The sequence below is a fragment of the Castor canadensis genome, chromosome 2 (genome assembly GCF_047511655.1).
Source record: "Castor canadensis chromosome 2, mCasCan1.hap1v2, whole genome shotgun sequence".
Lineage (NCBI taxonomy): Eukaryota > Metazoa > Chordata > Mammalia > Rodentia > Castoridae > Castor > Castor canadensis.
Window position 1 is genome coordinate 94,282,538 of NC_133387.1, and position 23,229 is coordinate 94,305,766.

Sequence of the window (23,229 nt, forward strand, 5' to 3'; positions counted from 1 at the left end):
TTTATCTTTCTTATGTATATACACTGAATGTTTGCAATATTTGAATATGTTCATGTAATAAATCTCTTAAAAGTGAAAAGTCATACATGAACTTAATGTAGAATCAAAGATGAGCTTTTTTAAATCAGAGAGTTACTAATGGATATTCTAATATGCATTTAATATATAGAAGCACAGAAATAGAAAGCTAGTATGGCCTTGTAGATTAGAGCATTTGACAAATGACTGCTACATAACATCTGTTCCTTGGTGGAGCGCGAGTTCTGAGCTAAGAAAGAAAATGATTTGGTGTTTACTGACTGTGGGTGTTGCACATTGTGGTAGTGTGAACTGTGGAACATTTTGAAGCATAGATTCTGTGAGAATGACCTAAGAAATGGGAAATAACGGCTCAATAATGGAAGAAAGGAGCATTGTATGTTAACAATAAGATGTTGGAGGAAAGGGATTATTGAACATTTTGCAGCCAAGACAGTTAGAAAGAGCACTATTTTTTAAGCACAAAGGCCCCATTGTGTTAGCCTCAGTGTGTACTAAGGGCTTTAATTCCAGATCTTACGTCTTTCTACAGTTTTGATACTCATATTGCATGAGTATTTCTTACAAAGTCTTTTTTAGTTTTTGACAATGGAATTCAGTTGATTTTTGAGACTGATGGATTTTCTTTTATGATTTTTTGAATTGGTTTACTTACACATGTTAGACATTACTTTCTTAGGAAAAGGTTAACTAAATGTGATTAGAATTAGAATTTTGGTTTTACAGAAATAGCCAAATGAATTACTTTACTTACATGGAACTGTAGCTTTAGAGTAAAAAAGTGGCCTTTTTAACATACATTAAATTTGAAAGCACAAACTGCTCTTCTGAATAAACTGTTGGTGGGTGAGAACTCAAGTAATTGAAAGCTTATCATTTCATATGCATTTTGACTTTCAGATCATGAGGTTTTTCACACCTGTTTTTATCTTATTTTTAATTATGTTGCCTAAGTTATATAATCTTTATAGGAGGAGGAAACATCTACTCTGGTGACATCTATTCATGTATCTAGTGAATTTTCACAGAGTTTTGTTCACTGGAATTACTATTGTTTACTAATTGGTATCTCGTTTTCTTAGAAGAGATACTTTAAGCATGTGAGTAAATTATTTATGTGCTCCCCAAATTATTGTGAATTGTTACTTATTTTTAAGTTTTATTTCTGATATTTAGCTTTCATCTACTGGATCTAAGATGGCATATGGTGTGCTTTTTAAATTTCTCTTCACTCAGATGGTTTTACAAGAAAAAAATTTTCACTTAACAAAAGAACTGTGAAGTGTAGCATGAATAGATTAATCAAATTAACTTAAACTTAAAACCTTCAAATCTGAATCATGAAAATTCAGTAAAAGGGCTATAGTTCATAATAATCAACAATATTGATGTACATCCATAATACAATTATGCAAATGTCTTCACTTATCAAGCTTCATTAAAAGTTTATTCTGTCACTATTGAAAATTATTGTTAAGACGAAAGCAGACAGTTTGAAAATATGTACATAGGAAGAAATCCTTTACTTTTTTTTTTTTTTTTAATGTGCTCTTCTCCCTCCCTTCCTTGCCTTCTTCCTTTCTTTTCAGTGATAGTAAGGTTTTGGACACTTACTCTGGGTCCTCTGTTTATTAGCTCAGTTAAAATAACAGGCACTAAGTGCCTGCTATATGCTGGGTACCTCTTGATGCTTAGGATTTGCCAGTGAGTAAAACAAAGACCCCTGTCATGTGAAGACACTCTTTAGTGCTGGAGATCAACTTGCTGATTGGGCCATAGCAAGGTGGCCACTGTGGGAGCAGAGACAAGGCCAGATGTGAATGGGGGGAGGGACAGGAAGGAGTGGATTTTGTAGTCTATTAGGTTATGAGCAGTAGAGTGACATGACCTAAATTATTTTTTATATTAATTGGTAAATTCATGTAAGTGCATGACGTATTTATTGTTCATATCACAGATTGGTGTGTCTATAGATTTGTGAATTTATTAAACTTATAATTCTAAAAGTTCAAAGAGAGCATGTACTAGTTTAGCCTACAATATACAGAAAAATTGTCTACATCTTCTTTCATGACTTGCCCCTGCTGCCTATCTAGTTTTAGTTCACATCACTTCCCAGGCTGATGTTTTCCCCTTTTCTTTTTTTCTTCCCCCTCTCCAGCTCTGCTTGCCTTTCTTCCACTAGTTCTAGAAAGGCCCATTCCTTCTCCTTCCTCAGGGAAGCTTTTGCACATGCTCTTTCCCATGCCTTATGTACTTCTTTGGCCTGCTTTTCTCATCACCTGTGCCTAATTAACTTATAGTCACTTTTAACCACCAAACATTTCAGTTTGAGTTTCAGTGGTGTTCTTCATTTGTCCTGCATATCTGGGTTTACATAAGGCATAATTTCTCATCAGTTTAAAAAAATTTTATTTAGTATTGTGGTGAAGATCTGATTCCAACAAATTCTCTTAATATTTTTCTGCCTGAAAATGTCCTTATTTTCCCTTTATTTTTTAAAGTATATTTTTTGCTGGATGAGAATTCTAGGTAGACAGCTCTTCTTTGTATACATACTGCTTGAAGTTCACTGAACATCTTTGTTCCTTAAGATGAGTTTTAGAGAATTTTTAGTCACTGTCTTCTCTTCATGTATTTTGTCTTTCTCATTTCCTTTGGGAATTCTAATTGCAATGGGTCCCTCCTTTTTTTGATGTTGCTCCACAGGCTTAGACACTCTTTTTGACATTTTTTTTCACCTGTGCCTGCTTTTTAGTATTTTCTCTTGTGTCCAAGAGTTCACTGAATTCAGTCTGCTATTATGACTCTCTGGTAAATTTTTCTTCCTCTTTCTTTCCGATTTTAGAATTTCCATTTTGTTTTCCTTGTGGGGATTCCATTTCTCTGTTGAAGTTTCCCATCTGTTCATCCATTCTATCCATACTATTTTATAAAAATTTAAAGCAAATTATCAGTTATTTTAGTCATTGTCTTCCATTGGCAACATCTACATTAATGTGGATTTAATTCTACTGACTATGTTTTCCTCTTGAGTATAGAACATATTTTTCTGCTATTTTGCATTGTTTCAGAGCTTTCTATTCTATGCAACACATTTTTGTATAAAAATGATAAAGATTGAACTAGATATTTCTTTCCACCCCCTTTCCATAGAGGGAGCATCTTTTCCATTCAAGCATCTTAAGTGAGGGTCTGAGAATTTGGATTTCAGCATGAGTTCTGCTAAGAGGAGCAGGGCTGTAGTTTCAATTCATTTTAGTTTTCTTCTAGTTTAAAAGAGGTTAAAGACATCTCTTTGCCATTTGGCTCAGTGTCTAACTTCTGAGCTGCTCAGCTCAGGCTACAATCCCATCTATGCTACCAGTATTTGAACTGGGAGTGGGTTAGTTTTCAGTATTTTAGTTTTGATACATCTCTGGATTCAGCTCCCACAAGGCTCAGGAACCTAAGTACTATGTGAGACAACTTTCTATTTCTGCTCTTCCCCACTGCTTCTTACTCTGTCACCTTCCAGCTTGTGTCCTTAGAAGTCTGTTTTCTTTTGGTCCTAACAAAATCTCTGCTTATAGCAGGTCCACACCTCAATTAGAAGGATGCTGTGGTTTGAGCCTGTAACCTAGAACTTGGGAGGGGGAGGTAGGAAGATCTCAAGTTTGAGCCCTGCATAGCAAGTTCAAAGCCAACCTGAGCTACATAGTGAGACACTGTCTCAAAAAAACAAAGCAACAAAATAATTAGGCACTTGTTTCCAAGTGTGAAGGTATAGCCAAACATCTGCTTTATAACTTCATTTGGTCTCTATTTAGATGTTCCTTAAATCTTGCACTAAAAAGGCAGTGTAAGAAAAGTGCAGGCTGGGCATGGTGGATCATGCCTGTAATCCTCCCACTTGAGAGACTGTGAGGGAGGAGAATTGAGAGTTAGTCCAATCCCAAGATCAGCTTGGGCTATAGAATGAGACTCTGTCTCCAAAAAAAAAAAAAAAAAAATGCACTTTCTGTACTTTGTCCCCTCCAGCTTTTTATTTTAAAAAAATTGAAATCTTACAGAAAAGTTCCAGTCTTGCTTTATTTACCAGTTTCAATATTTTGCCACATTTGCTCTCTTTCTGTTTTATGCATACACAGACATTTTCCTGCTCCATTTGAAAATCAGTTGCAGATGTGTTGATATCGTACCCCTAAACACCTTAGTATACTTTCCCTAAAATCAAGGACATTCCTCTGCATAATCACAATGTAGCTTTATTATACTCAAGTAATTTAACACCGAGTATTACACAATAATATCATAATATAATCCATATTCCAATTTTCAAGTTATTCCAGTAAATTCCTTTGTACTTTTAGATTCAGAATTTGATTAAGGATTGCATATTGCATCTAGTTGTCATTTTATCTAGAACAGTTTATGTAGAACAATTCCTAAGTCTTTCTCTTCTTCTTTTTTTCCTTTTCCATGGCATTGACATTTTTGAGGAGTCTGGGCCCATTATTTCCTAGAGGCCCCTAGCAGAATCCCTCTGCAAAAGAGGAAGACATGCTTCTGATCTCCATCACTATTGACTGGTTTTGGTGCTTTGGGGTTGTCACATAAATGGAATCATATTTCCTTATATCTGCCTTCTTTCTCAACATATGCTGTGGTGTTTACCTACATTGTTTTCCAAAGCACTTATGCCAGTTTTCACTCCCATTAGCAAAGTGCAAGAATCCCAGTTCCTTTCACATCCTTGCCACTGTTTGGTGTTAGCCATTGTCTTAATTCTGACCATTCTGGATGAGTGCAACAGTACCTTATTATGTTTTTAGTTTGCATTTTCTTGATGACTAATGATGTGGACCACCTTTTACTTTAACAAAAGTTCTTAATATTGAGGAAGTTCAATTTATCATTCTTTTATGTTTAGTTATTTTTGTGTCCTGATTTTAAAATCTGCCTACTGCAGAACATAAAGATTTGTTTTTTTTTTTTAAGAAGCATAGTTGGTATAGCTTTTGCATTTTGTGATCTACCTAGAATTTTGTGTCTAATATGAAGCAGATTCAAGATTCTCCCCTTCTTCACTGTGGTAGTATGGATGTCCAGCTAACTTTGTACCATTTGTTAAAAAGACCATTGTTTCCCAATTGGTCAAAATGTGCTTTTGTCATAAATAAGATGATAGTGTATTTCTTGAGTTTGTTTCTTAACACTCAGTTATGTTCCATTTGTCTGTTTATCTTTAGATTAGTTTCATACTCCCTTAAATATTGTAGCTTTGTAAGTTTAGTATCTTATAGTGAAAATCTCCAACTTGTTCTTCAGTGTTGCCTTAGTTATTCTAGGTCCTTTGTGTTTCCATACATTTTAGAATGAGCTCATCTCTACTTTTCTCTTCTCTGATACATACAGAACCTGCTGGGATTTAATTGTGATTACTTTGAGTCTCTAGATAAATTTAGGAAGAACTGACATCCTAAATATATTGAGTCTTCCAATCCATAAATGTAGGTGTATTTCCTCATTTCCATCTGTCAGCTTTAATTTTTCCCAGTCTACTTTAATTTCTCCCAGCAGTGCTTTGCAACTTTGTATCTCACTTGTCTTTTATTAGAGTAATTCCTAGGTATTTAGTTTTTTGATTTTTATTTTTTGTTGTTGTTGTTTTTGTCCTATTCTTGGTTCTTGTGATATGTTCGTTTAGTCTTTGAGTACTTTCTTTCTGCCATAATAAGTATCTCAGGATTGCGATACTTTTCTTCTCAGATATAGAATTACCTGTTTTCTCAATTTTAGAGAGAAATGGTATTTAGTCTACAATTTGGGTAAGAAGCAGTTCCAACTCCTCAGATATTAGTCATTTCTATATGCTGGCAACTTTTATACCCTTCTGGTTATTTTGAAATATATCATAGATTGTTGTAACGAATTGTTACCCTACTTCTAGTAATTGCATTAATAGGTATATATTCAAAGGCAATGGAATCATTATTTTGAAAAGAGATATCTGTATTCCCATGTTCACTGCAGCACTATTCACAGAAGCCAAGATGTAGAATCAACCAAGGAATCCACTAAGAGACGAATGAAAAAGGAAAAAGTGGTATATATATTTACTTGGTGTTAAGACTTTTGTGGCTCTTTCTTAGTAATGTTTTTATCACCTCCACGTTTTGCTATTTGTGTAGTTTGTTTTTTTATACACCTTTTATGTGTGAAAAGCACTTCTTACATGATTTTTCTTACTTAGCAAATTTAGGTACAATGTCATACACTCTGACCATTCTTTTTGCAGTGTACCCGTGTGATGTGGACACCACCTCTCCGTGAAAGCTTCTCATATCCATTTCTTGTGCTTCAGATGTTGCTTGTGACTCATATTCTCAGGTAATTTTGAGTTATCCTTAAATAACTTAAACTAGAATTTCTTTTTTTAAAACTAATATTTCTTAAGTTTTCTTAATAAAAATCAATCTAGTAAGTTAAGATAATCCTTTTATGTTGAATTAGTAAAGACATCTTAAGAGTATGAATTTTTAGAACCAAAGACATTCCCTCTGCCTTCCCTCTGGTCATCTCCCTTTTCTTAGTGGTCCACAGTGACTGTTGAAGGAGAGCAGATACACTTTCAGTTCCTCATCTTTATTTCCTAAGTCTCTTACCATTATAGCCTCCCACAAATGGCAGGTGGAAGGGATAGGTGGTTGTACTCGACTCTAATTCTGTGAAATATAGTCCTTTGGAACAAGGTAACATTCCAAGAGTTGTTGTGATCAGGTAGAATGACACATATAATTTGTCTTCCTACATCCCTGAGAATCATGGTAGGAGTAGAAATAAACCCTCTCAGTAGACCAAAGATAAGCTAGGAGAGAGAATTAATTCCTACTAGAAATCCAGGATAAGTTTAGGCTTTCCCATGTTCATCTGGCCTTCAAGCTGGAGACAGATTCAAGCACCTCGGTAGGACTGAGAACAGTTCCCCTGTTGACAGATTCTGAGGTTTGATATATGTGGCTTTTCTCCTGAAGGTAAATATAAAACAAAATTGAGCCCATGAAAAGAATAGAACAGAACATGATAAAAATCTGCAGCTGTCTTATACTTAAGAAAGGAGCAGAGGCAGAAGAAAAGCAGGACTAGAGACTTACCCAGTGAGGGTAAACCTTTGATTCTTCTCACATCCCTACTCTGATCTGACCTGAGGAGGCTATGAATGCTGTTGTGCTAGGTGCTGAGCTCTGTTTCCTTCAATCCATCCGTACCATGGAAGGCTGTGTTAGCTTCTTACTGCTATGGGAAAAATTGTCACCAAATAAGACTTATTTCTTTATTGTTCTATAGGTCAGAGGTCCTAAACTCAAGGTGTTAGGTGTTAGCAGGGCCTCCTCCTGGAGACTCTGAGAGAGAACCAGTTCTCTTGTCATTCCAGCTTTTAGTGGAGTCCTGCATTTCTTGGCTCTTGTTCCCTTCCATTGTGAAAGCCAGCAAAGGAGGGCTGAGGTCTTCTCCTATCAGTTCACTCTAACCTTCTCTGCTGCCTCTCATTCCGTTTAAGAACTCTTGTGATTATCTTGGGCCCCTGGATAATCCTGATAATCTCCCTCTCTTTAGGTCAGGTGGTTGGTTGTCTCAGTTCCATCTGTAGCCTTAGTTCCCTTTGCAGTGTCTTATAACATACTTACCAGTTCCAGGGATCAGGAGGGAGGCTTTTTTTTTATTATGATATATTCATTGTACAGGGGCAATTCATTGTGATATTTCTGAATAGCTTTATATTGTATATTGGTTAGGTGGCTCCCACCATCACACACACACCCCCCCTGCCATCCTACTTAAAGCAACTTCTTTTCATTTCGTTTCTTTTGCTTTCATTGTTCTGTTTGTGTATGTGGAGCCCATCAATCATATTCCCTCACCTTCACATCCTGCATTCACCTTCCTCCATCTAACAAGTATTTTACAGTTTTGTCTTGCATTATTAATTTGAAAGTCAGGGGTTTCTCTGTGTATCTCCGATTTGAGTATACTTTGGCCAGTTTAAAACATTATTCTCTCTTACCCCTTCCTTCTCTCAGTGCCCTTTGTTACATAGGTGGGAGATACGTTTGGAAGCCATTATTCTGCCTATCACAGTGAGGCTGCTTCAGTTGCTTCTGTTTGCCTTTAGGGACTACTTTCTGTTGGGTTCTTCTCAGATGTGTTCTCCAGGTGCTTCTGTGCTAAGCTCTTTGTTGTCTTTACCGTCTAGAGAAGTCATTGTCATTTTCATCATCATTTGCCTCCTCATCCCTATTTGGTTTTTACTGAAGGTTTTATGGACTTTCCTTTTTCTCAGTCTTCTCTCTCTGTCTCTCTGTGTCTCTCGCTCTCTCTTTAAAATCCTAGATGACATCTTCTTTCTCATATTTCTGGTTATACTGCTTCTACCACTGCTGGTTAAAATTCATCATTCTCCTAATCCCCTGACCATCTTCCACTTCACTTTTTTCACTGTCACCTCATCACTTCTTATGGGGACAGCATTCCTGTTTTTCTTCCTGTTGGCATGACTCCCTTCTTGCCAACTGTGGCTACTACTGTGGCTGGTGTCACTGCTTGCTGGAAGTGTGGTGGCTGCTTTCATTTTGCATGAGTTAACAGCTGTGCTTTTGGAAGCTACAGTCTTTAGAGCTGGGGAAACCACATCCTCATTTTCTGAAGTTGTGCAGACTTGTGCGTTTCTGCTGAAAGATAACAACCTGGTCTCTGCTGGTCCTTGACACCTTCTAATTTGTCATCCTTATCATCAACTCCTGGCTCCTTTGGAAGACTAACATTTCCTTAGTTCTGGTTCTACCTGTAGTAAACCCCTGGTAATCCTAAAGGAAGGTAGTGAGCGAATGTTTTGGATGGACAAAGATGCAGCTGAGCAGTGTCAGTCAGTGTGGCAGACTCAGGACTGAGAAAGCTGTAACAAAATTGGACAGGTGACCACTCCTGTTAATGCTTGGAATCATTTATAAATAAGGTTAGTAGTATATTTTATTTCAAGTTGATTTTGTGTAGCTTTAAATTTTAAGTATTTTTAAAGATTCACCTAATATCTATAACAACATGGTCTTAGCCTTTTCCTGAGTTTTGTTCTTGGTAATATGTGTGTTCCCATTTCTCTTATCTTGTATATACTTCCTATTTGTTCTTATCTACCTCAAGTGCATTTTGTATCCAATTAACAATCTAGTATGAAATTCTATTGCAAGACCTTCAACATCCTTCGTTACCTCTAAAGTGAAAATCATGCTTAGTCAAAAGCAGTAGAAAAATGGTTTATTTTAGATGATGGTTTTCAAACTTTTTGACTGTGATCTGTAAGAAATAAATTTTATACTGTGTCCAAGTATGCACATACATGTGTGCACACAAGCATTCAATAGAAACAAAACTTTCACAGATTAGAACTCTTGTTAGGTAGGATGCAGTCAGGTAAATTCTGAATCACTCTGTGTAGCTCCATTAAAAAAGCATTGGGTTTCAAGCTGTGTGTTGTGGCTCACACCTGTAATCCTAGCTGCTTGGGAGACAGAAGTCAGAAGGGTTGCACTTCAACGCTAGCTGAAGGAAATGTTCAGACCCCATCTTAACTAGTGACTGGACATGGTGGTGCACTTCTGTCATCTGAGCTAGGCAGGAAGAACAAATAGGAAGATTGGGGTCCAGGCTAGCTTGGGCCTAAAGGAAGATTCCCATCTCACAAATAACTAATGCAAAAAGGGCTGATGGAATGACCTAGCAAGTGTGAGACCCTGGGTTCAACCCCCACCTTCCCAGTACTACAAAAAAAAAAAAAAAAGTACACGATTGAAGCTGATTAATTGATTTTGTAATTCATTAGTAGACTAGCTGGAATTTTAAAATATTTGAGTGGGATTAGAATAGCAGGGAGGGTTGTCATTTGGGAACAGGATAGTTGAGAAGTAAAGAAAGACATTTCATGGTGGTGCCATGAATGGGTTTATCCTAAGGACAATTTCTTTATCCTGCCCAGGCTTCCCACCTTGTCACCTTGGGATGTTAGCATGCACACTCGGCTTTGGTGAAAATGCTGGGTATGTGTAGAGGCTTTGCAGTACTTCAAAGCTACAGGAGAAAATGTAAATCACCTCGCTTTCCTGAAAATTTCATAATCAACAAGTCAGTCTTGCCATGAAGCTTCCAGGGTGGCCCCAGAACAGCCCCCACCTTTGCCTCCACTTCACTTTTCTATGTCCTGAGTGCACATGACCAACTTTTATTCCACACCTCACCAGATCTCCCACAAATGCTCACCCCTTATAGTGAATTCCTGTAGTACTTGTCTACCTATTACTTAGCACTTTGATTATACTGTTTTCTGTCATTTTTTCATAGACATTCTCTGTCTTGCTAACTAACGAATCTATGGAATCAGCATTAAAAAAGGTCTTATAGCTACTGGGCGTGGTGGTGCATACCTGTAATCCAACACTCTGGAGGCTGAGGAGGGAAGGAAAATTGCGAGGCTAACCTATGCTGGATGGTGAAACCCTGTATCAAAAATAAAACAAAGTCTGATTAGGAGTTCACCAAACATCATATAAAAAAAATTAGTATTATACTGACCTGGCCTCTCTCCCTCTTTTTAGCAGGGTTTCATGTTTTTACAGTAATAATGAGTATTTACTTTCCAGACAAAATTGTTGTAATTGAGTGTCAGGAGGTATAATTTCTAACCCAGTGATTAATTTTGTGTTCAGTTTATGTTGCAACCAGACCATGTGTGAGATTCTAATTTGCAGAAGTTTGGAGGCATGCTAGACTACTTTGTGGCTACATTTAACTACTATTTATTTTGTCTCTTCAAGGGCTACAAAGCTTTATAGAGGGAGCTTGATTGCACTTTGCATTTCCAATGTATTTTTCATGCTGCCTTGGCAGTTTGCTCAGTTTGTACTTCTCACTCAGGTAAGGTGATTGTATTTTTACATTGATTTAAGCTTAGTGTCTTTTTTTATGCAAACTTACTTGTATAAAATTGTAACTGAAATGTTGCATTCTAGGTCCTAAAGCTTTTCTAATGAATGATTTTAAGGAAAGTTCAGAGTAGAGAGAGATGTGAAGTTTATTTATTAATGAATATTAGTAATTTACTTGCTAGTAGCATTTATTGAAGTCAAATTTGTAAGAATACTTATCTTTGGCATTCAGTACTGGTGCTTAAGAGAGATCTATTCTGAATTGTTAAATATTTCTCCTAAGTAAGCTGTGTTTCTTTTATGAATTACTGCCTTATGTTTGTATGTGTAGGATAAATATCCTGCTTATTAGCAGGATAAATAGCTAATAAGTTCTTATTTTATGTATTCCACTCCCCCCACCCCTTCACCCCCGTCTGCAGCTTATCATCTTTCCATGTACTCTTGTCTCCCTTCAGATAGAGGTACCTACAGCAAGGTAGACTGTTGAGGGGGGAGTGTATTGTGTGCTCAGTTTTTTCCCCACCCTCTTTTTCATTATACTCGTCATATCTGTAAAATAGTTGATGAATGGTTTTTTGATGTTCTTTGGAATATCTTCCTTCAGAAATGAAGTCAGACTTGGATATAAGTAACTAGCTTCTTGACTTGAACAAAAAACTTAACTTTTCCTTGTTCTAGTTTTCTTACTCTTAAAATAGAGAAATAAAAGAACCTGCTTTAATGTTTTGTCCTTAGGATCAGACTCTTAGCACAGTACTCTGCATGGTGGGATACCACTTTAGCTGCCTTTATCATTATTTTTAAAATAGTCTTGATTTGTACTTATTTATTCCTTTGATCTTATCTTTTAGACTCCATTGTCTTTTTAATTTGATAGCATTTTGAATCTGTTTTGGGTTTAAATTGTCTCTGAGGTTCTGTTTTTAAGATTCTACCCTGTAAACGTGCTGTATGTGTTTAGGCCCTGGGGCAAAAGACATCTTCCCTAGTGCTTATGGTTAGTGGAGATGGCCTGTTTATGAGGAGCAGGGCTGGGGAAGAAGGAAGGAGGTATGCACTGCCTTTCTGTGGGGCATAGGTGAATAACAACACAGGCTTTTCACTGTGCCCTGGCTGTCTCTCTGAAGCAGTGCAAACTTCCCCATGGGTAACTGGAGGAAAGGAGGAAAAGTGTTTTCTTATTAATGGGGAAAATTTGCTGTAAATTATTTGAGATTTAAAAAAAAATACTAAATGGAACTTAAATTATATTTTAACTATTTAACTGTTGTGCAATTTCTCTGTGCTATGTGTAGTAGGAAAGACATAGAATTTCATTTGAATGACTTTCTCTATGAACGAGGGTGGAGAGGTGTTGTCAGGCAAAATCCTTTTTATAAGAGGTACAGTATCATCCTGTGGTGAATTAATCCATCTAAAACAAATTCCTCACAATGGAAGAGAAAGTTAAAATACCTTCGTATGAAAGTACTCCTTCTAATATGAAATTTGATAAATTCGATTAAAACTAGCAGGTGAATACGTGTATCAATGAAGCATAACACTAATGGAGAGTCTTGTGAACAGCAACTGACAAGTAGAGATTAATATATTTTTACATAAATATGCATTGGCTAATTATTTTAGAGCTTAATGTACCTTTCCCAGTTGTGTATTAGTGGTCATGTTATAATTATGTTTTTATATTTTTTGATTAAACAGGGTACTTATTAATTGTACACGCTGACAGAGTCAACCTGATATTAAAATGAGTGCTATTTTGCATAATTCACAAAGTAGATAATTCACATGGTTGATTCAGAGAGCTGTATAAGGGAGAGAAAAATCTAACAAGATTTGTTATATTATTGATATTTTCATCATATTCAATAATAAATTGGTAGAGAAAAAAACTAAAGAAATCACTTTCTAGGTAAATATATATCAAACTGAAACAATAAAGATAACCTTTATTCTTACAGTTATTCAGTTTATATATGTGATTTTATTTTTTAACATAATTCCTTTTTAAATTTCAGATTGCATCATTATTTGCAGTATATGTTGTGGGCTACATTGATATATACAAATTACGGAAGATTATTTACATACACATGGTAATTTTTTTATTGTTTTCCTTTTACTGTGACCTTAAACTCCTGATTTGTTCATTGTTGAAATGAGTTGTAACATGATTCCACAGCGAAGACAAGTGTCAGTCAAACACTATGATAGGGTCGGCAGATCTTGTTTTAAATAGAGCACCCAGAAAATTTTAATTTGGGTCTTACCTAATTATGGTTGTCCACAACCTGTACATAATTGGTAAAAGACATTCATGAAAGAGAAACATGGTGTGGTATGTTGTTCATCTGTAGAGCTGTCTGTTAACATGAAGTGGAGTGCTCACTCACTTGGCATCCAGCACATGGGACACGCCAGCGACTAGAGCTGTAGAGACCCCAGCATTCATGTTGCTGGTAGAGCAGAGGAGGGAAGACAGGATAGCGAGTGTACTTAAGGTGTAAGTTATACAGCATGTTAGAGGGTGATAAGAATTAAAGAATAAAACAAGTCAGGGTAGGGCACATTAGGAGTATAACATCAGGGGGTAGATGATGGAGGTGTCAAATGACCGTCAGGACAAGTTTTGAGGAGGGAATTGGGCAAAAATTAGAAGAAAGACAGGAAGTGGCTGGTAGATACCACAGGGAGGAATGTTGTAGGTAGGTGGTATGCTACAGCATGAACTAGTTACTTCATGTTGATGCATGTTTATCCTTCGAAAACAGTTACCGTCTTTCTGTCATTAATTTTTAAATGTTATTTAGTTGCTTTCTTTTTGTATAATGTTATTGTTGTATGCCATGGTTACTTTTTATTCTCTAATAATTGATACATATAAAAGGATATTTAAGTATAGGGAGGTTATAAATTAAGTTACTAAATTAACAGCCATGAGCCTGCTTTCTAAACAAAATATAGTCTTTGAGTCCAGTGTGCCTTAAAAAGATCCCCTCACCTATCCTAGATGTAACCACTATCCTGACTAAATTATCATTGACTTGCTTTCCTTCATAACTTTTTACTATGTGTGTATCCCAAATAAAGAAAAACTTTGACTTAAATATTAGCATAGTTTTTAAGTTTTTTACAAATAGTGTCGTAGCAGTATGTAACAGCTCATGTTACTCTGTATTTTTCATTTGTCAGTCTGGGTGGTATGAAATGGTATATGTGACCCTGATTAAAATTTTTCTGATTCTCAATAAAGCTGAGCATCTTTTGGTGTGTTTATGCACCCTTCATGTTTCCATTTTTGTGATATTCCTAAAAATCTCTTACTGATTGTTCTCTTATATCCAACAGAAAATAGCATCTATTTTATTCAGAGCAGTATAACTCATTTTCTTCATTATTTCTGTTGTTGCTCATATTCTTTCAGGTTTGCCCTACTATTCAGGGTTGCTTTTCTGTCATTTTAACATGATTTTGTCATGCTTTGAGTACTTTTTAAAAGACATTGATAAATACTAAGTTTCATAATGCTTTTTGTCATCTACTTAGATGATCCTATGTATTTTTTAATTTTTCCTCTTCAGTCTGTTACCATGGTCATTAGCATTAATTGATTTTTCTAACATTAAAAACATTGCTTTTCTGGACTAAACAACTTTTATATAATGCTGGATTCAATTTATTTCTGTAGGATTTCTATATTTTTTCATGAATGGTGTAGACTACTTTTTTTTAACTTTGGGGTACAAATCAAATGTTAGCATTCAGAATTGGGCAGTCACAGAGTTATATATTATATGACTGAGGGCTTTGACTCAAAATTATAGTTGTAAAAGCACTGAAATAATAGGATTCAGTTTATAGTAAAACCTCTTTTGGGTAAATACTAATGCCTTATGATGGGGTAATAACAATTCTCTATCTTCTTCCACTATCACTTTATTAATTACCAAATTCTCATAGGTACATAAAATATAGAATTGTCTCCAAAGAATTTTTTTCCCATTTTTATTGTGGTAAAACACGTGTAATAAAATTCGCCATCTTTCTTTTTAGCTTCATAGTTAAGTGATATTAAGTACATTGCTATTGTTTTGCAACCATCACTACCATCTGTCTTCAGAACTCTTCATCTTGCAAAACTGAAACTGTATGTATTAAGCAATAGCTCCATATTTTTCCATTTTCCCAGCTTCCAGGAACCACCCTTCTAATTTTCTGTTCTACGCTTTTGAATACCTTATCTATGTCATGTAAGTGGAATTACATAGCATTTGTCTTTTACAGACTGGCTTTATTTCACTTGGCACAATGCTTTCAACTTCATTCCGTGTTATAGAATGTGTCAGAATTTCCTTCCTCTATAAGGCTGAACAGTATTCATTCTATTTTTTACATATGTACCACATTTTGTGGATCTGTTCGTCTGTTATTATCTCTTGTTTGCTTCCAAATTTTAGTTACAATAAGTAATGCGTCTATAAACATGAGTGTCAAACATATCTTGAGAACTTGTTTTCCATTCTTTTTATGTTACCAGAAGTACAATTTCTAGACTGATCATGTGGTACGCCTATTTTTTTGTTTTTGGTACTGTTTTTCATACCAATGGTACCATTTTACATTCTCACCAAGAGCGCACAAGGTTCTAAGGTCGCCATATCATCACCAACTTTTATTTTCTGCTTTTTAAAAAAATTATTGTTATAGCCATCCTAATGTCTATGAGTAGTATCTCATTATGGTTTTTGCTTACTTTTTTTTTTTTTAAATTAAGACTATTTTGTAGATGAGTTTTAGCAAAATTGAGCAGAGGGCACAGTTTCGTATGCCTCCTACTCCACTCATGTATAATCTTCCAACTATCGATATCCTGCACCAGCCTGGTATATTTTTTAAAACTGATAAGCCTACATTGACACATGGTATTATGCATTCAGTAGGTGTTCGTGATATATAATGACACATATCCACCATTCATAGTATCATACAGAACAGTTTCACAACTCTAGAATTCCTCTGTGTTCTGCCTATTAAACCCATGCTACTCCTAATAATCAGTGATACTTTCACTATTTCTGTAGTTTTGCCTTTTGCAGAGTATCATATACTTGGCATCATACAGTATGTTTTCGAGTCTTTTTAGGTTGGTTTCTTTCACTTACTAAAGTCTTTTCCAGGCTTGATAGCTCATTTCCTTATAGCTCTGTATAGCATTTCGATTGTATGGATGTGTCACTGTTTATTCATTCACCTGCTGAAGGACATTTTGGTTAATTCCAAGTTTTGGCGGTAATGAATAAAGCTGCTGTAAACATTTGCCAGCAGGTTTTTATGTAGACATAAGGTTTAAATTGATTTGGATAAGTACCAAGGAGAGTGGTTGTCGGATTGTATGGTGAGAATACATTTAGTTTTTAGGAAATTGCCAACTGTGTTTAAAAGTGGATGTACCATTTGCATTCCCATCAGCAATGAATGAGTGTTCTTGCTGCTCCACATCCCCATCAGCATTTGGTGTTGTCACTACTTAGATTTTGGCCATTCTGATAGAACTGTGGTGATATCTTATTGTTTCAGTTTGGTTGCACATCTTTTCATATGCTTATCTGCCATCTGTTTATCTCACTCGTTTTGACAGTAGTGGGGATTGAATTCAGGGCCTTATACTTGCTTGATAAGCACTTTACCACTTGAGCCACGCCCCTAACCTTTTTTGCTTTAGTTTGTTTTTTACCAGGGCCATCCTTAGACCATGATCCTCCTACCTCTGCCTCCCAAATAGTGGAGATTATAGTTATGCACTATTATGCCTGGCCCTATATATCTAATTCAGTGTGGTGTCTGCTATGGGTTTGTCTTTTTTTTTTTGCTACTTTTTCATTTGATTGTTCATTTGTTGAGTTTTAAGAATCCTTTGTATATTTTAGAGAAGACTTTCACAAGATATGTCTTTTACAAATATTTTCTCCTGTTTTATATCCTGCTTTCTTACTGTCTTGACATTTTCTTTTACAGAGTAGGAGTCTTTCATTTTCATGCAATTCAGCTTATCAGTTGTTTCATTCCCAATTACACTTTTGGTGTTCTGTCTAAGAAGTGATTATCATACCTAAGACTATCTAGGTTTCCGCCTAAGTTAACTTCAGGGAGTTTGCAGTTTTGTGATGTACATTAAGGTCTCCATGGTCTATGTTGAGTTAATTTTGTGCAGGGTGTAAGGTCTGTGTGTCAGCTGATTTTTTTTTTTTTTTGGCATCTGTTATAACTATTTGTTGAAAGACTATTTTTGTTCCATGGCATTGCCTTTGCTCCTTTGTCAAAGATCAGTTGACTGTGTTTATGTGGGTCTATTTCTGGACTCTGTGCTTTGTCTTACTGACCTATTTGTTTATTTGTTCTATTGTCTATTCTTTCACTAATGCCACACTGTCTAGCTTTATAGAAAGCCTTAAAATCAAATACCGTCAGTCTTGTGACTTTATTCTACTTCAGTACTGACTTCTGGGTTTTTTTAAGTCTCCATATAAACTTTAGAATTATTCACAAAAAACTGCTGGGATAATGACTGGGATCATGTTCACTCTTAGGTCAAGTTGGAAAGAACTGATATCTTGACAATATTGCATTGTCCTATCCATAAATATGGACTGTCTCTTCATTTACTTAGCTCTTATACTTTCATCAGCATTTTTTTTTTTTGTTTTGGTGGTATTGGGGCTTCGTGCTTGCTAGGCAGGTGCTCTGCCATTTGAGCCACTCTATCAGCCACCATTTTACAGTTTTCTTTGTAGATTTAGCATATTCATTCTTTTTGAGTACTAATTATAATGACAATGTATTATTAATTTCAAATTTCACTTTATTCATTACTGGTATATGGGAAAGTAATTGACTTTTGTCAATGACTTGTATCCAACCTTTAGAGAAAGGAACTAATAAATTCCTTATTAATTCCAAAAGCTCTTTGTTGATTGTTTTAGATATTCTTTGTAAGTAATCATGTCACCAGCAGACAGTTTAATTTCTTTTTCTTCAGTGTTACACTTGTTGTTTCCTTTTCTTACTGTATTATCCAGGGCTGTAGGTACACTGATGAAAAACAGTAGTAGGAAGGAACCTTCTGGCCTTACTCCTGCTCTTAGTAGGAAAGTGCCAAGTTTGTTAACATTATATATGATGTTAATGATAGATTTTTGTGAATATTATCTATCAAGTTGAAGAAATTTCCTTCTATTCCTAGTTTTCTGAGAATTTTTTTGTCATGAATAGCTGTTGAATTTTGTTACATAATTTTTTTACATCTGTTGATTAGATCTTGTGATTTTTTTTCTTCTTTAGTTTGTTGATATGGTGGACTACATTTATTAGTTTACAAATACTGAGCCAGCCTTGTATAACTGAGATAAATCATATTTTTTGCTGTGGTACATGATTCTTTTTATGCCTTATTTGATTTGATAGCTAAAATGCTGTTGAAGTTTTTAGTATGTATGTTTACAAGAGATATTGTGCTATAGTTTTCTTTTAATGTCAGTGTCTGATTTAGCAATAGGTTAATGTCCTCATAGAGTAAATTAAGATGTTTTTCCTCTCTTTCCATGTTTTAGAAGAGAATGTAGAAAATTGGTATAGTTTCTTCCTAAGAACAAAAGAATGCTCTGGCATATTTCAAAGTGGTTCCTTTTCTCCTCCCCCGGCTAAAAGCACAAAGGAATTTTCCTCTGATACCCATTGTGTGGACCTAATAGAGCTCTTGGTGGTAAAAGTCATAAAAGTATAGGCACTTCGCTAGGACTGGGTTATTTATCTGTTCACAGACACTTGTTTCTTTCCAAGTTTTACCTATAGTAAATACTGCTGCTATGACTGTTATTTTGTTTATACATCATTTCCTTCCTCCCTTCCTTCCTCCCTCCCTCCCTCCCTTCCTTCCTCCCTCCCTCCCTTCCTTCCTTCCTTCCTTCCTTCCCTCTGTCCCTCTCTCTCTCTCTCTCTCTCTCTCTCTCTCTCTCTCTCTCTTTCTTTTTTGGCAGTACTGGGACTTGAACTCAAGAGTTTTCATGCTTGCAAGTCAGGTGCCCTACCACTTGAACCATACCTCCAGTCCTAATATCATTCTCTTGACACTCTACATCTTTCTTTAGTTCTTTGAACATCTTTAAGACAGTTGTTTTAAAGTCTTCACCATAGAAATCTGCTATCTCAACCTTCTTTTAGTTTCTGTTGGCATATTTTTCCTTTGTGATGTTTTGTTCAATATGAGACATTTGAATCTAATGGAAAATAAGATTTTCAACCTTCAGTTGTTTTAAAAAACAAACATATATTCATTTTTGTAGGCTGTCTTCAGACCAGTGATCAGACTATAGTGTCAACTTAAGGTCCTCTCAACTTCTTTCTGACACTGTGCTTTTCCTTGGGCATGCACAGTGACTTCCTAATTTCCCCTGTATATGTGGTCACTTTTCAATATCCCAGTCTTTAATGTCTGGTTTTCAAAGAGGAGAAAAAGAAAAATGAAGGAAGGGAAAAGACACTGGTCCTTTAATGCCCTGGAAGTTTTTCAGCTGGAAGAGGTGAGATGATGCTGCAATGGTTGCACATATCTGTGTCTGTACCTCTTTGATTAAAAGCCTCAGTCAGTAATTAGAACACAAATCCTTGATATTTGAACACAGATATCCTCGATATTTGGAGGACATGGTCCTTGTGGCCCACCTTGGCTCCCTCAAGCCTGATGCAAATTGTTCCAGAAACATGTGCATGGATGTGTCTGCCTTGTGGCTGATGTGGTAGGGCTTAGATAGCCACTGCTGAGCTAAGAGCTGAAAGTGCCTGAAGTTAACCTTAGTTTACCATCCAAGACTTCTCCTGGGTGTGGCAAGCCTTCAGTAGTCTCCAGAGTTTGTTGCCTAAACAATACTATAAGACAGTCTGCCATGCAGTTGTTGTCTAGGTTGTGAATCAGGTTTCTGATGTCTCCTCCCACTCCATGACCTTCCCACAGTCCTCCAGCTACACTTGACCAATTTCAATATTAGATTTATTCCAGCCTCACAGAATTCATTGCAGAGGACCCCAGTTTTTCTGAACTGTGGTAGCTTTTGCACAAGACTGGAAAGAATGTTCCTTGAAAGTTTGGAAGAGTTTTCCTGGAAAATTTTAGGAATCTGTTTTCTTTGTGGAAAGATTTTAAGTAACTAATCTGTCATTTCATAATAGAACCTTTGTCTTCAGTTACTTCCTGGTTACTGTTTTGTTAGGAATTTTCCCATTTTACCTGTGATTTTAAATATACTACATTAAGTTGTTCATAGTTTTCATTTTTAAACTGTCAAAATATAACTTAAAGATTCAGATCCTAAAAATAGCATCTGTAATAATCTCTCCCTGAATCTATACCATCTTCTTAATTTTGTTTGTTTGTTTTTTGTTATCAAAGATTTATTTAGTAAATCAGGGAAAACTAGAAAGGAGAAAGGTTACCCCCAATATGCAGGAGGTGAGAGCAAGAGGTTCCTCTTAGTTCATTAATTTTTCCTCTTCATGTTTAAGTTCGGTATTGCTTTTGAGCACCTACTGTTTGCCAAGCATTTTCTAGGATACAGCATTGATGAAAACAATGTAAAGAATCCCTTCTCTCATGGAACTTTTACTCTAGTGGGCACAACAGAAATAAACTAAGCTGAAGAGTGTGTTGGCTAGAAGCAGTACTATTGAGGAAAATAAAGCATACAAGGATGGTGGGGTTTGCTGAGTAAGTATCCTTAACTCAACTAGCAAAAACACTTTGTCTTCCTTATTAGGCTTGTCTCTTTTCTTCAACAAAACCAGTGATAAAGGCAGAACAGAACCTGCCTGGAACTGAGGGGAGAAGGGAGGAGAGGGGGGCAGGAGGGAGAAATGACCCAAACAATGTATGCACATGTGAATAAATGAATGATAATTTTAAAAAAAGAGAGAGAAGGGGATCCTCACTGATAAGGTGCCAGCCCTTAGGCTAAAAGGAAACTTAAGCACAGCTGCTCTGAGGCAGGGATGTGGCTGGACTGGAGAGGGGAAGAATAATAGACAGACTTTATAGGGCTCCTTTGGTCATTGTAATGCCTTTGGCTTTTCCTTGTATGGTTTGAGCAGAGACGGGACCAAATCTGGCTGCTGGTTTGGGGATGGATAATGGCTGTTCCGAGGGAGACATGGGGAGGCCAGCCAGAAGGCTCAGGCAGTAACCTCAGTGAAAGGAAGAGAAAGGGAATGGCCTCTTTGACCATGAATCTTAGTAGTGTTGGAGAGAAAGGATTATATTCTGGACACATTTGGAAGCTAGAGCCAGTAGGCTTTGCTGCTAAATTGAATGGAACATGTATAAAAACGAAGAGAAAAAGAGAAAAGTTTTGGCTTGAACACTGAATATGAGAAGGTTGGTTTTGCCACTAAATGAGAGAGAAAATGTTAGGACCCGGAATCCTATTCCCCCGAGCCAGGCGTGAATGCAATCAACAAAGCAGAGTTTATTGGGCTGGCTAGCCAGGGTCGAGCTCTCACATGGACACGCAGGACCGGTTAGGAAAACACGACCCTGAGCCTCTTTAGGGGAAATCTTATATAGACCGCGGTGGCATGCATATTTTCATTATCAACATTGGGCAAGCAGGCAGAGCACATCTTGCGCGTACCTCACATCTTGCACGTACTTCACATCTTGCATGTACACCCCCCCCCCTTCTACCTCAGACAGGGAAGTGAGGGATTTTTCTAGGTGGCTAATGGAGGTTTTTATTTTCTCTATATCTTTGTCTATGGCTGTACGCAGCGAAGACATCCCTTTTTGCTGGGTGGCCAAAGAATCTATGCCGGTTCCTGCTCCCGCTAACCCTAGGCTGAGTAGGGTAGCAATAGTTACTGTGGAAATAGGTTTTCTCTTTTTTTTTTTTTTTAACCATTTTTGTATTTTAGTATGAATATAGACTCTCTTTCGAATGATAGAGGATGCGGGGCAGCACAGTCACTATAACACAGAATTCTTTAGAGCTGTTAAACACCTTAGTTGATAGGCACGGGGTGAGTCCAGACCGCGAGCATAGCCACCACCCATTGTCCTTTGGAATTACCCATTTAATAGCATTTTCCCAGGTAGAACTGGCGTTAATAACAGTACATAAGTCCCGTCTGTTCTTTGGCACTTTTCCTAAGCAGGTTCCTTGGCCGCTTACCTGCTGTATGGTCAGACCTCTCTTACGGTCTCCCCAGGAACATTGAGTAGGGTTTTCCTCAGATGAGGTATCGTGAGTGGTGTTTAGCCCTATTGCCTCATAGAATGGGGGCCTCACATCATAACATAACCAACAGGAGTTAGTCATGTTAGGGTTGGTGTGGTTTAACGTCAGGAAGGCAGCACCCACTAGCTCCCAGAGGGGGTCTTTAGATCCGGTCATGAGACTGGGCCTCACCAGGGGAGGGCTGGTTTTTGATGGTCTTGGAGTTGTAACATTAGCCTGGGCTATGGTTGAGGGAAGGTGATGAGCTGTGGAAGGTCAGGGAGGTGGCTTTACATAGGGTGGCCTAAGTACCTTATTAGGGCCTATTGTTAGAGTAGAGACTGGTTGTCGCACACGCCGCAAAGTAAAAAGGGCTCCTGGATGATTTGTTTTGTAGAGTCTGACTCCCCAGGATTTACCCAATTCCCAATTCGTTGCCTTTTTTCCTAAATCAGTGAAATTTATCATAATGGGATTACAATTGGGGGGAGTTGGGCATCCCTTATTTATAGGTCTAGGTTGGTGGTATGTAATGCCAGATTGAGAGACTCTACTTAATTGAATAAGGTCCCCCTGTTTGGGGGGTGGCCACCATATATCCCCTGAGCTCTCACAACCCCATGACTTACAATAATAGTCTGCGATTCCTCCACATTTTTTTTTGTGGTTGGGTTGGGGAGCGGGGCAGACATAGAAGTAACTTTGGCGCAAATCCCATTGTCCCCTGCCAGTGAATAAGGCCCTTAAGTCAAAGTATAATTCTGGGAACCAGGTGCTGGGAGGGGTCACCTTGGAGGTCTGGTTAAGAATGTCTCCTGTGGATACATCTACAATCATCCAGGTCAGGTTAAAAGGTTGATGTGGATTTGTATGCCCCCAGCAAGTGGTGGACAGGGTTAGAAAAAGGAATAAAGTTACCGAGGTCCAGTATGAAGTTTGAGTTTGAAAAAATTTTCCTTGTGGTGGGACAC

The 23,229-nt window shown here is 36.9% G+C and overlaps 1 protein-coding gene across 4 annotated transcripts in view; it reads left to right on the forward strand.

Annotated features, from left to right (window-relative positions):
* Nucleotides 1–23,229, forward strand: part of Dpy19l1 (dpy-19 like C-mannosyltransferase 1) — a 121,599-nt gene that overhangs the window by 44,827 nt on the left and 53,543 nt on the right. For all 4 annotated transcript variants that reach the window (XM_074065304.1, XM_020170494.2, XM_074065306.1 and 1 more), the window contains exons 8-10: nt 6,320–6,411; nt 10,887–10,986; nt 13,019–13,096. In XM_074065304.1, coding sequence (XP_073921405.1) covers nt 6,320–6,411; nt 10,887–10,986; nt 13,019–13,096 — 270 coding nt within the window. The remainder of the gene's footprint in view (nt 1–6,319; nt 6,412–10,886; nt 10,987–13,018; nt 13,097–23,229) is intronic.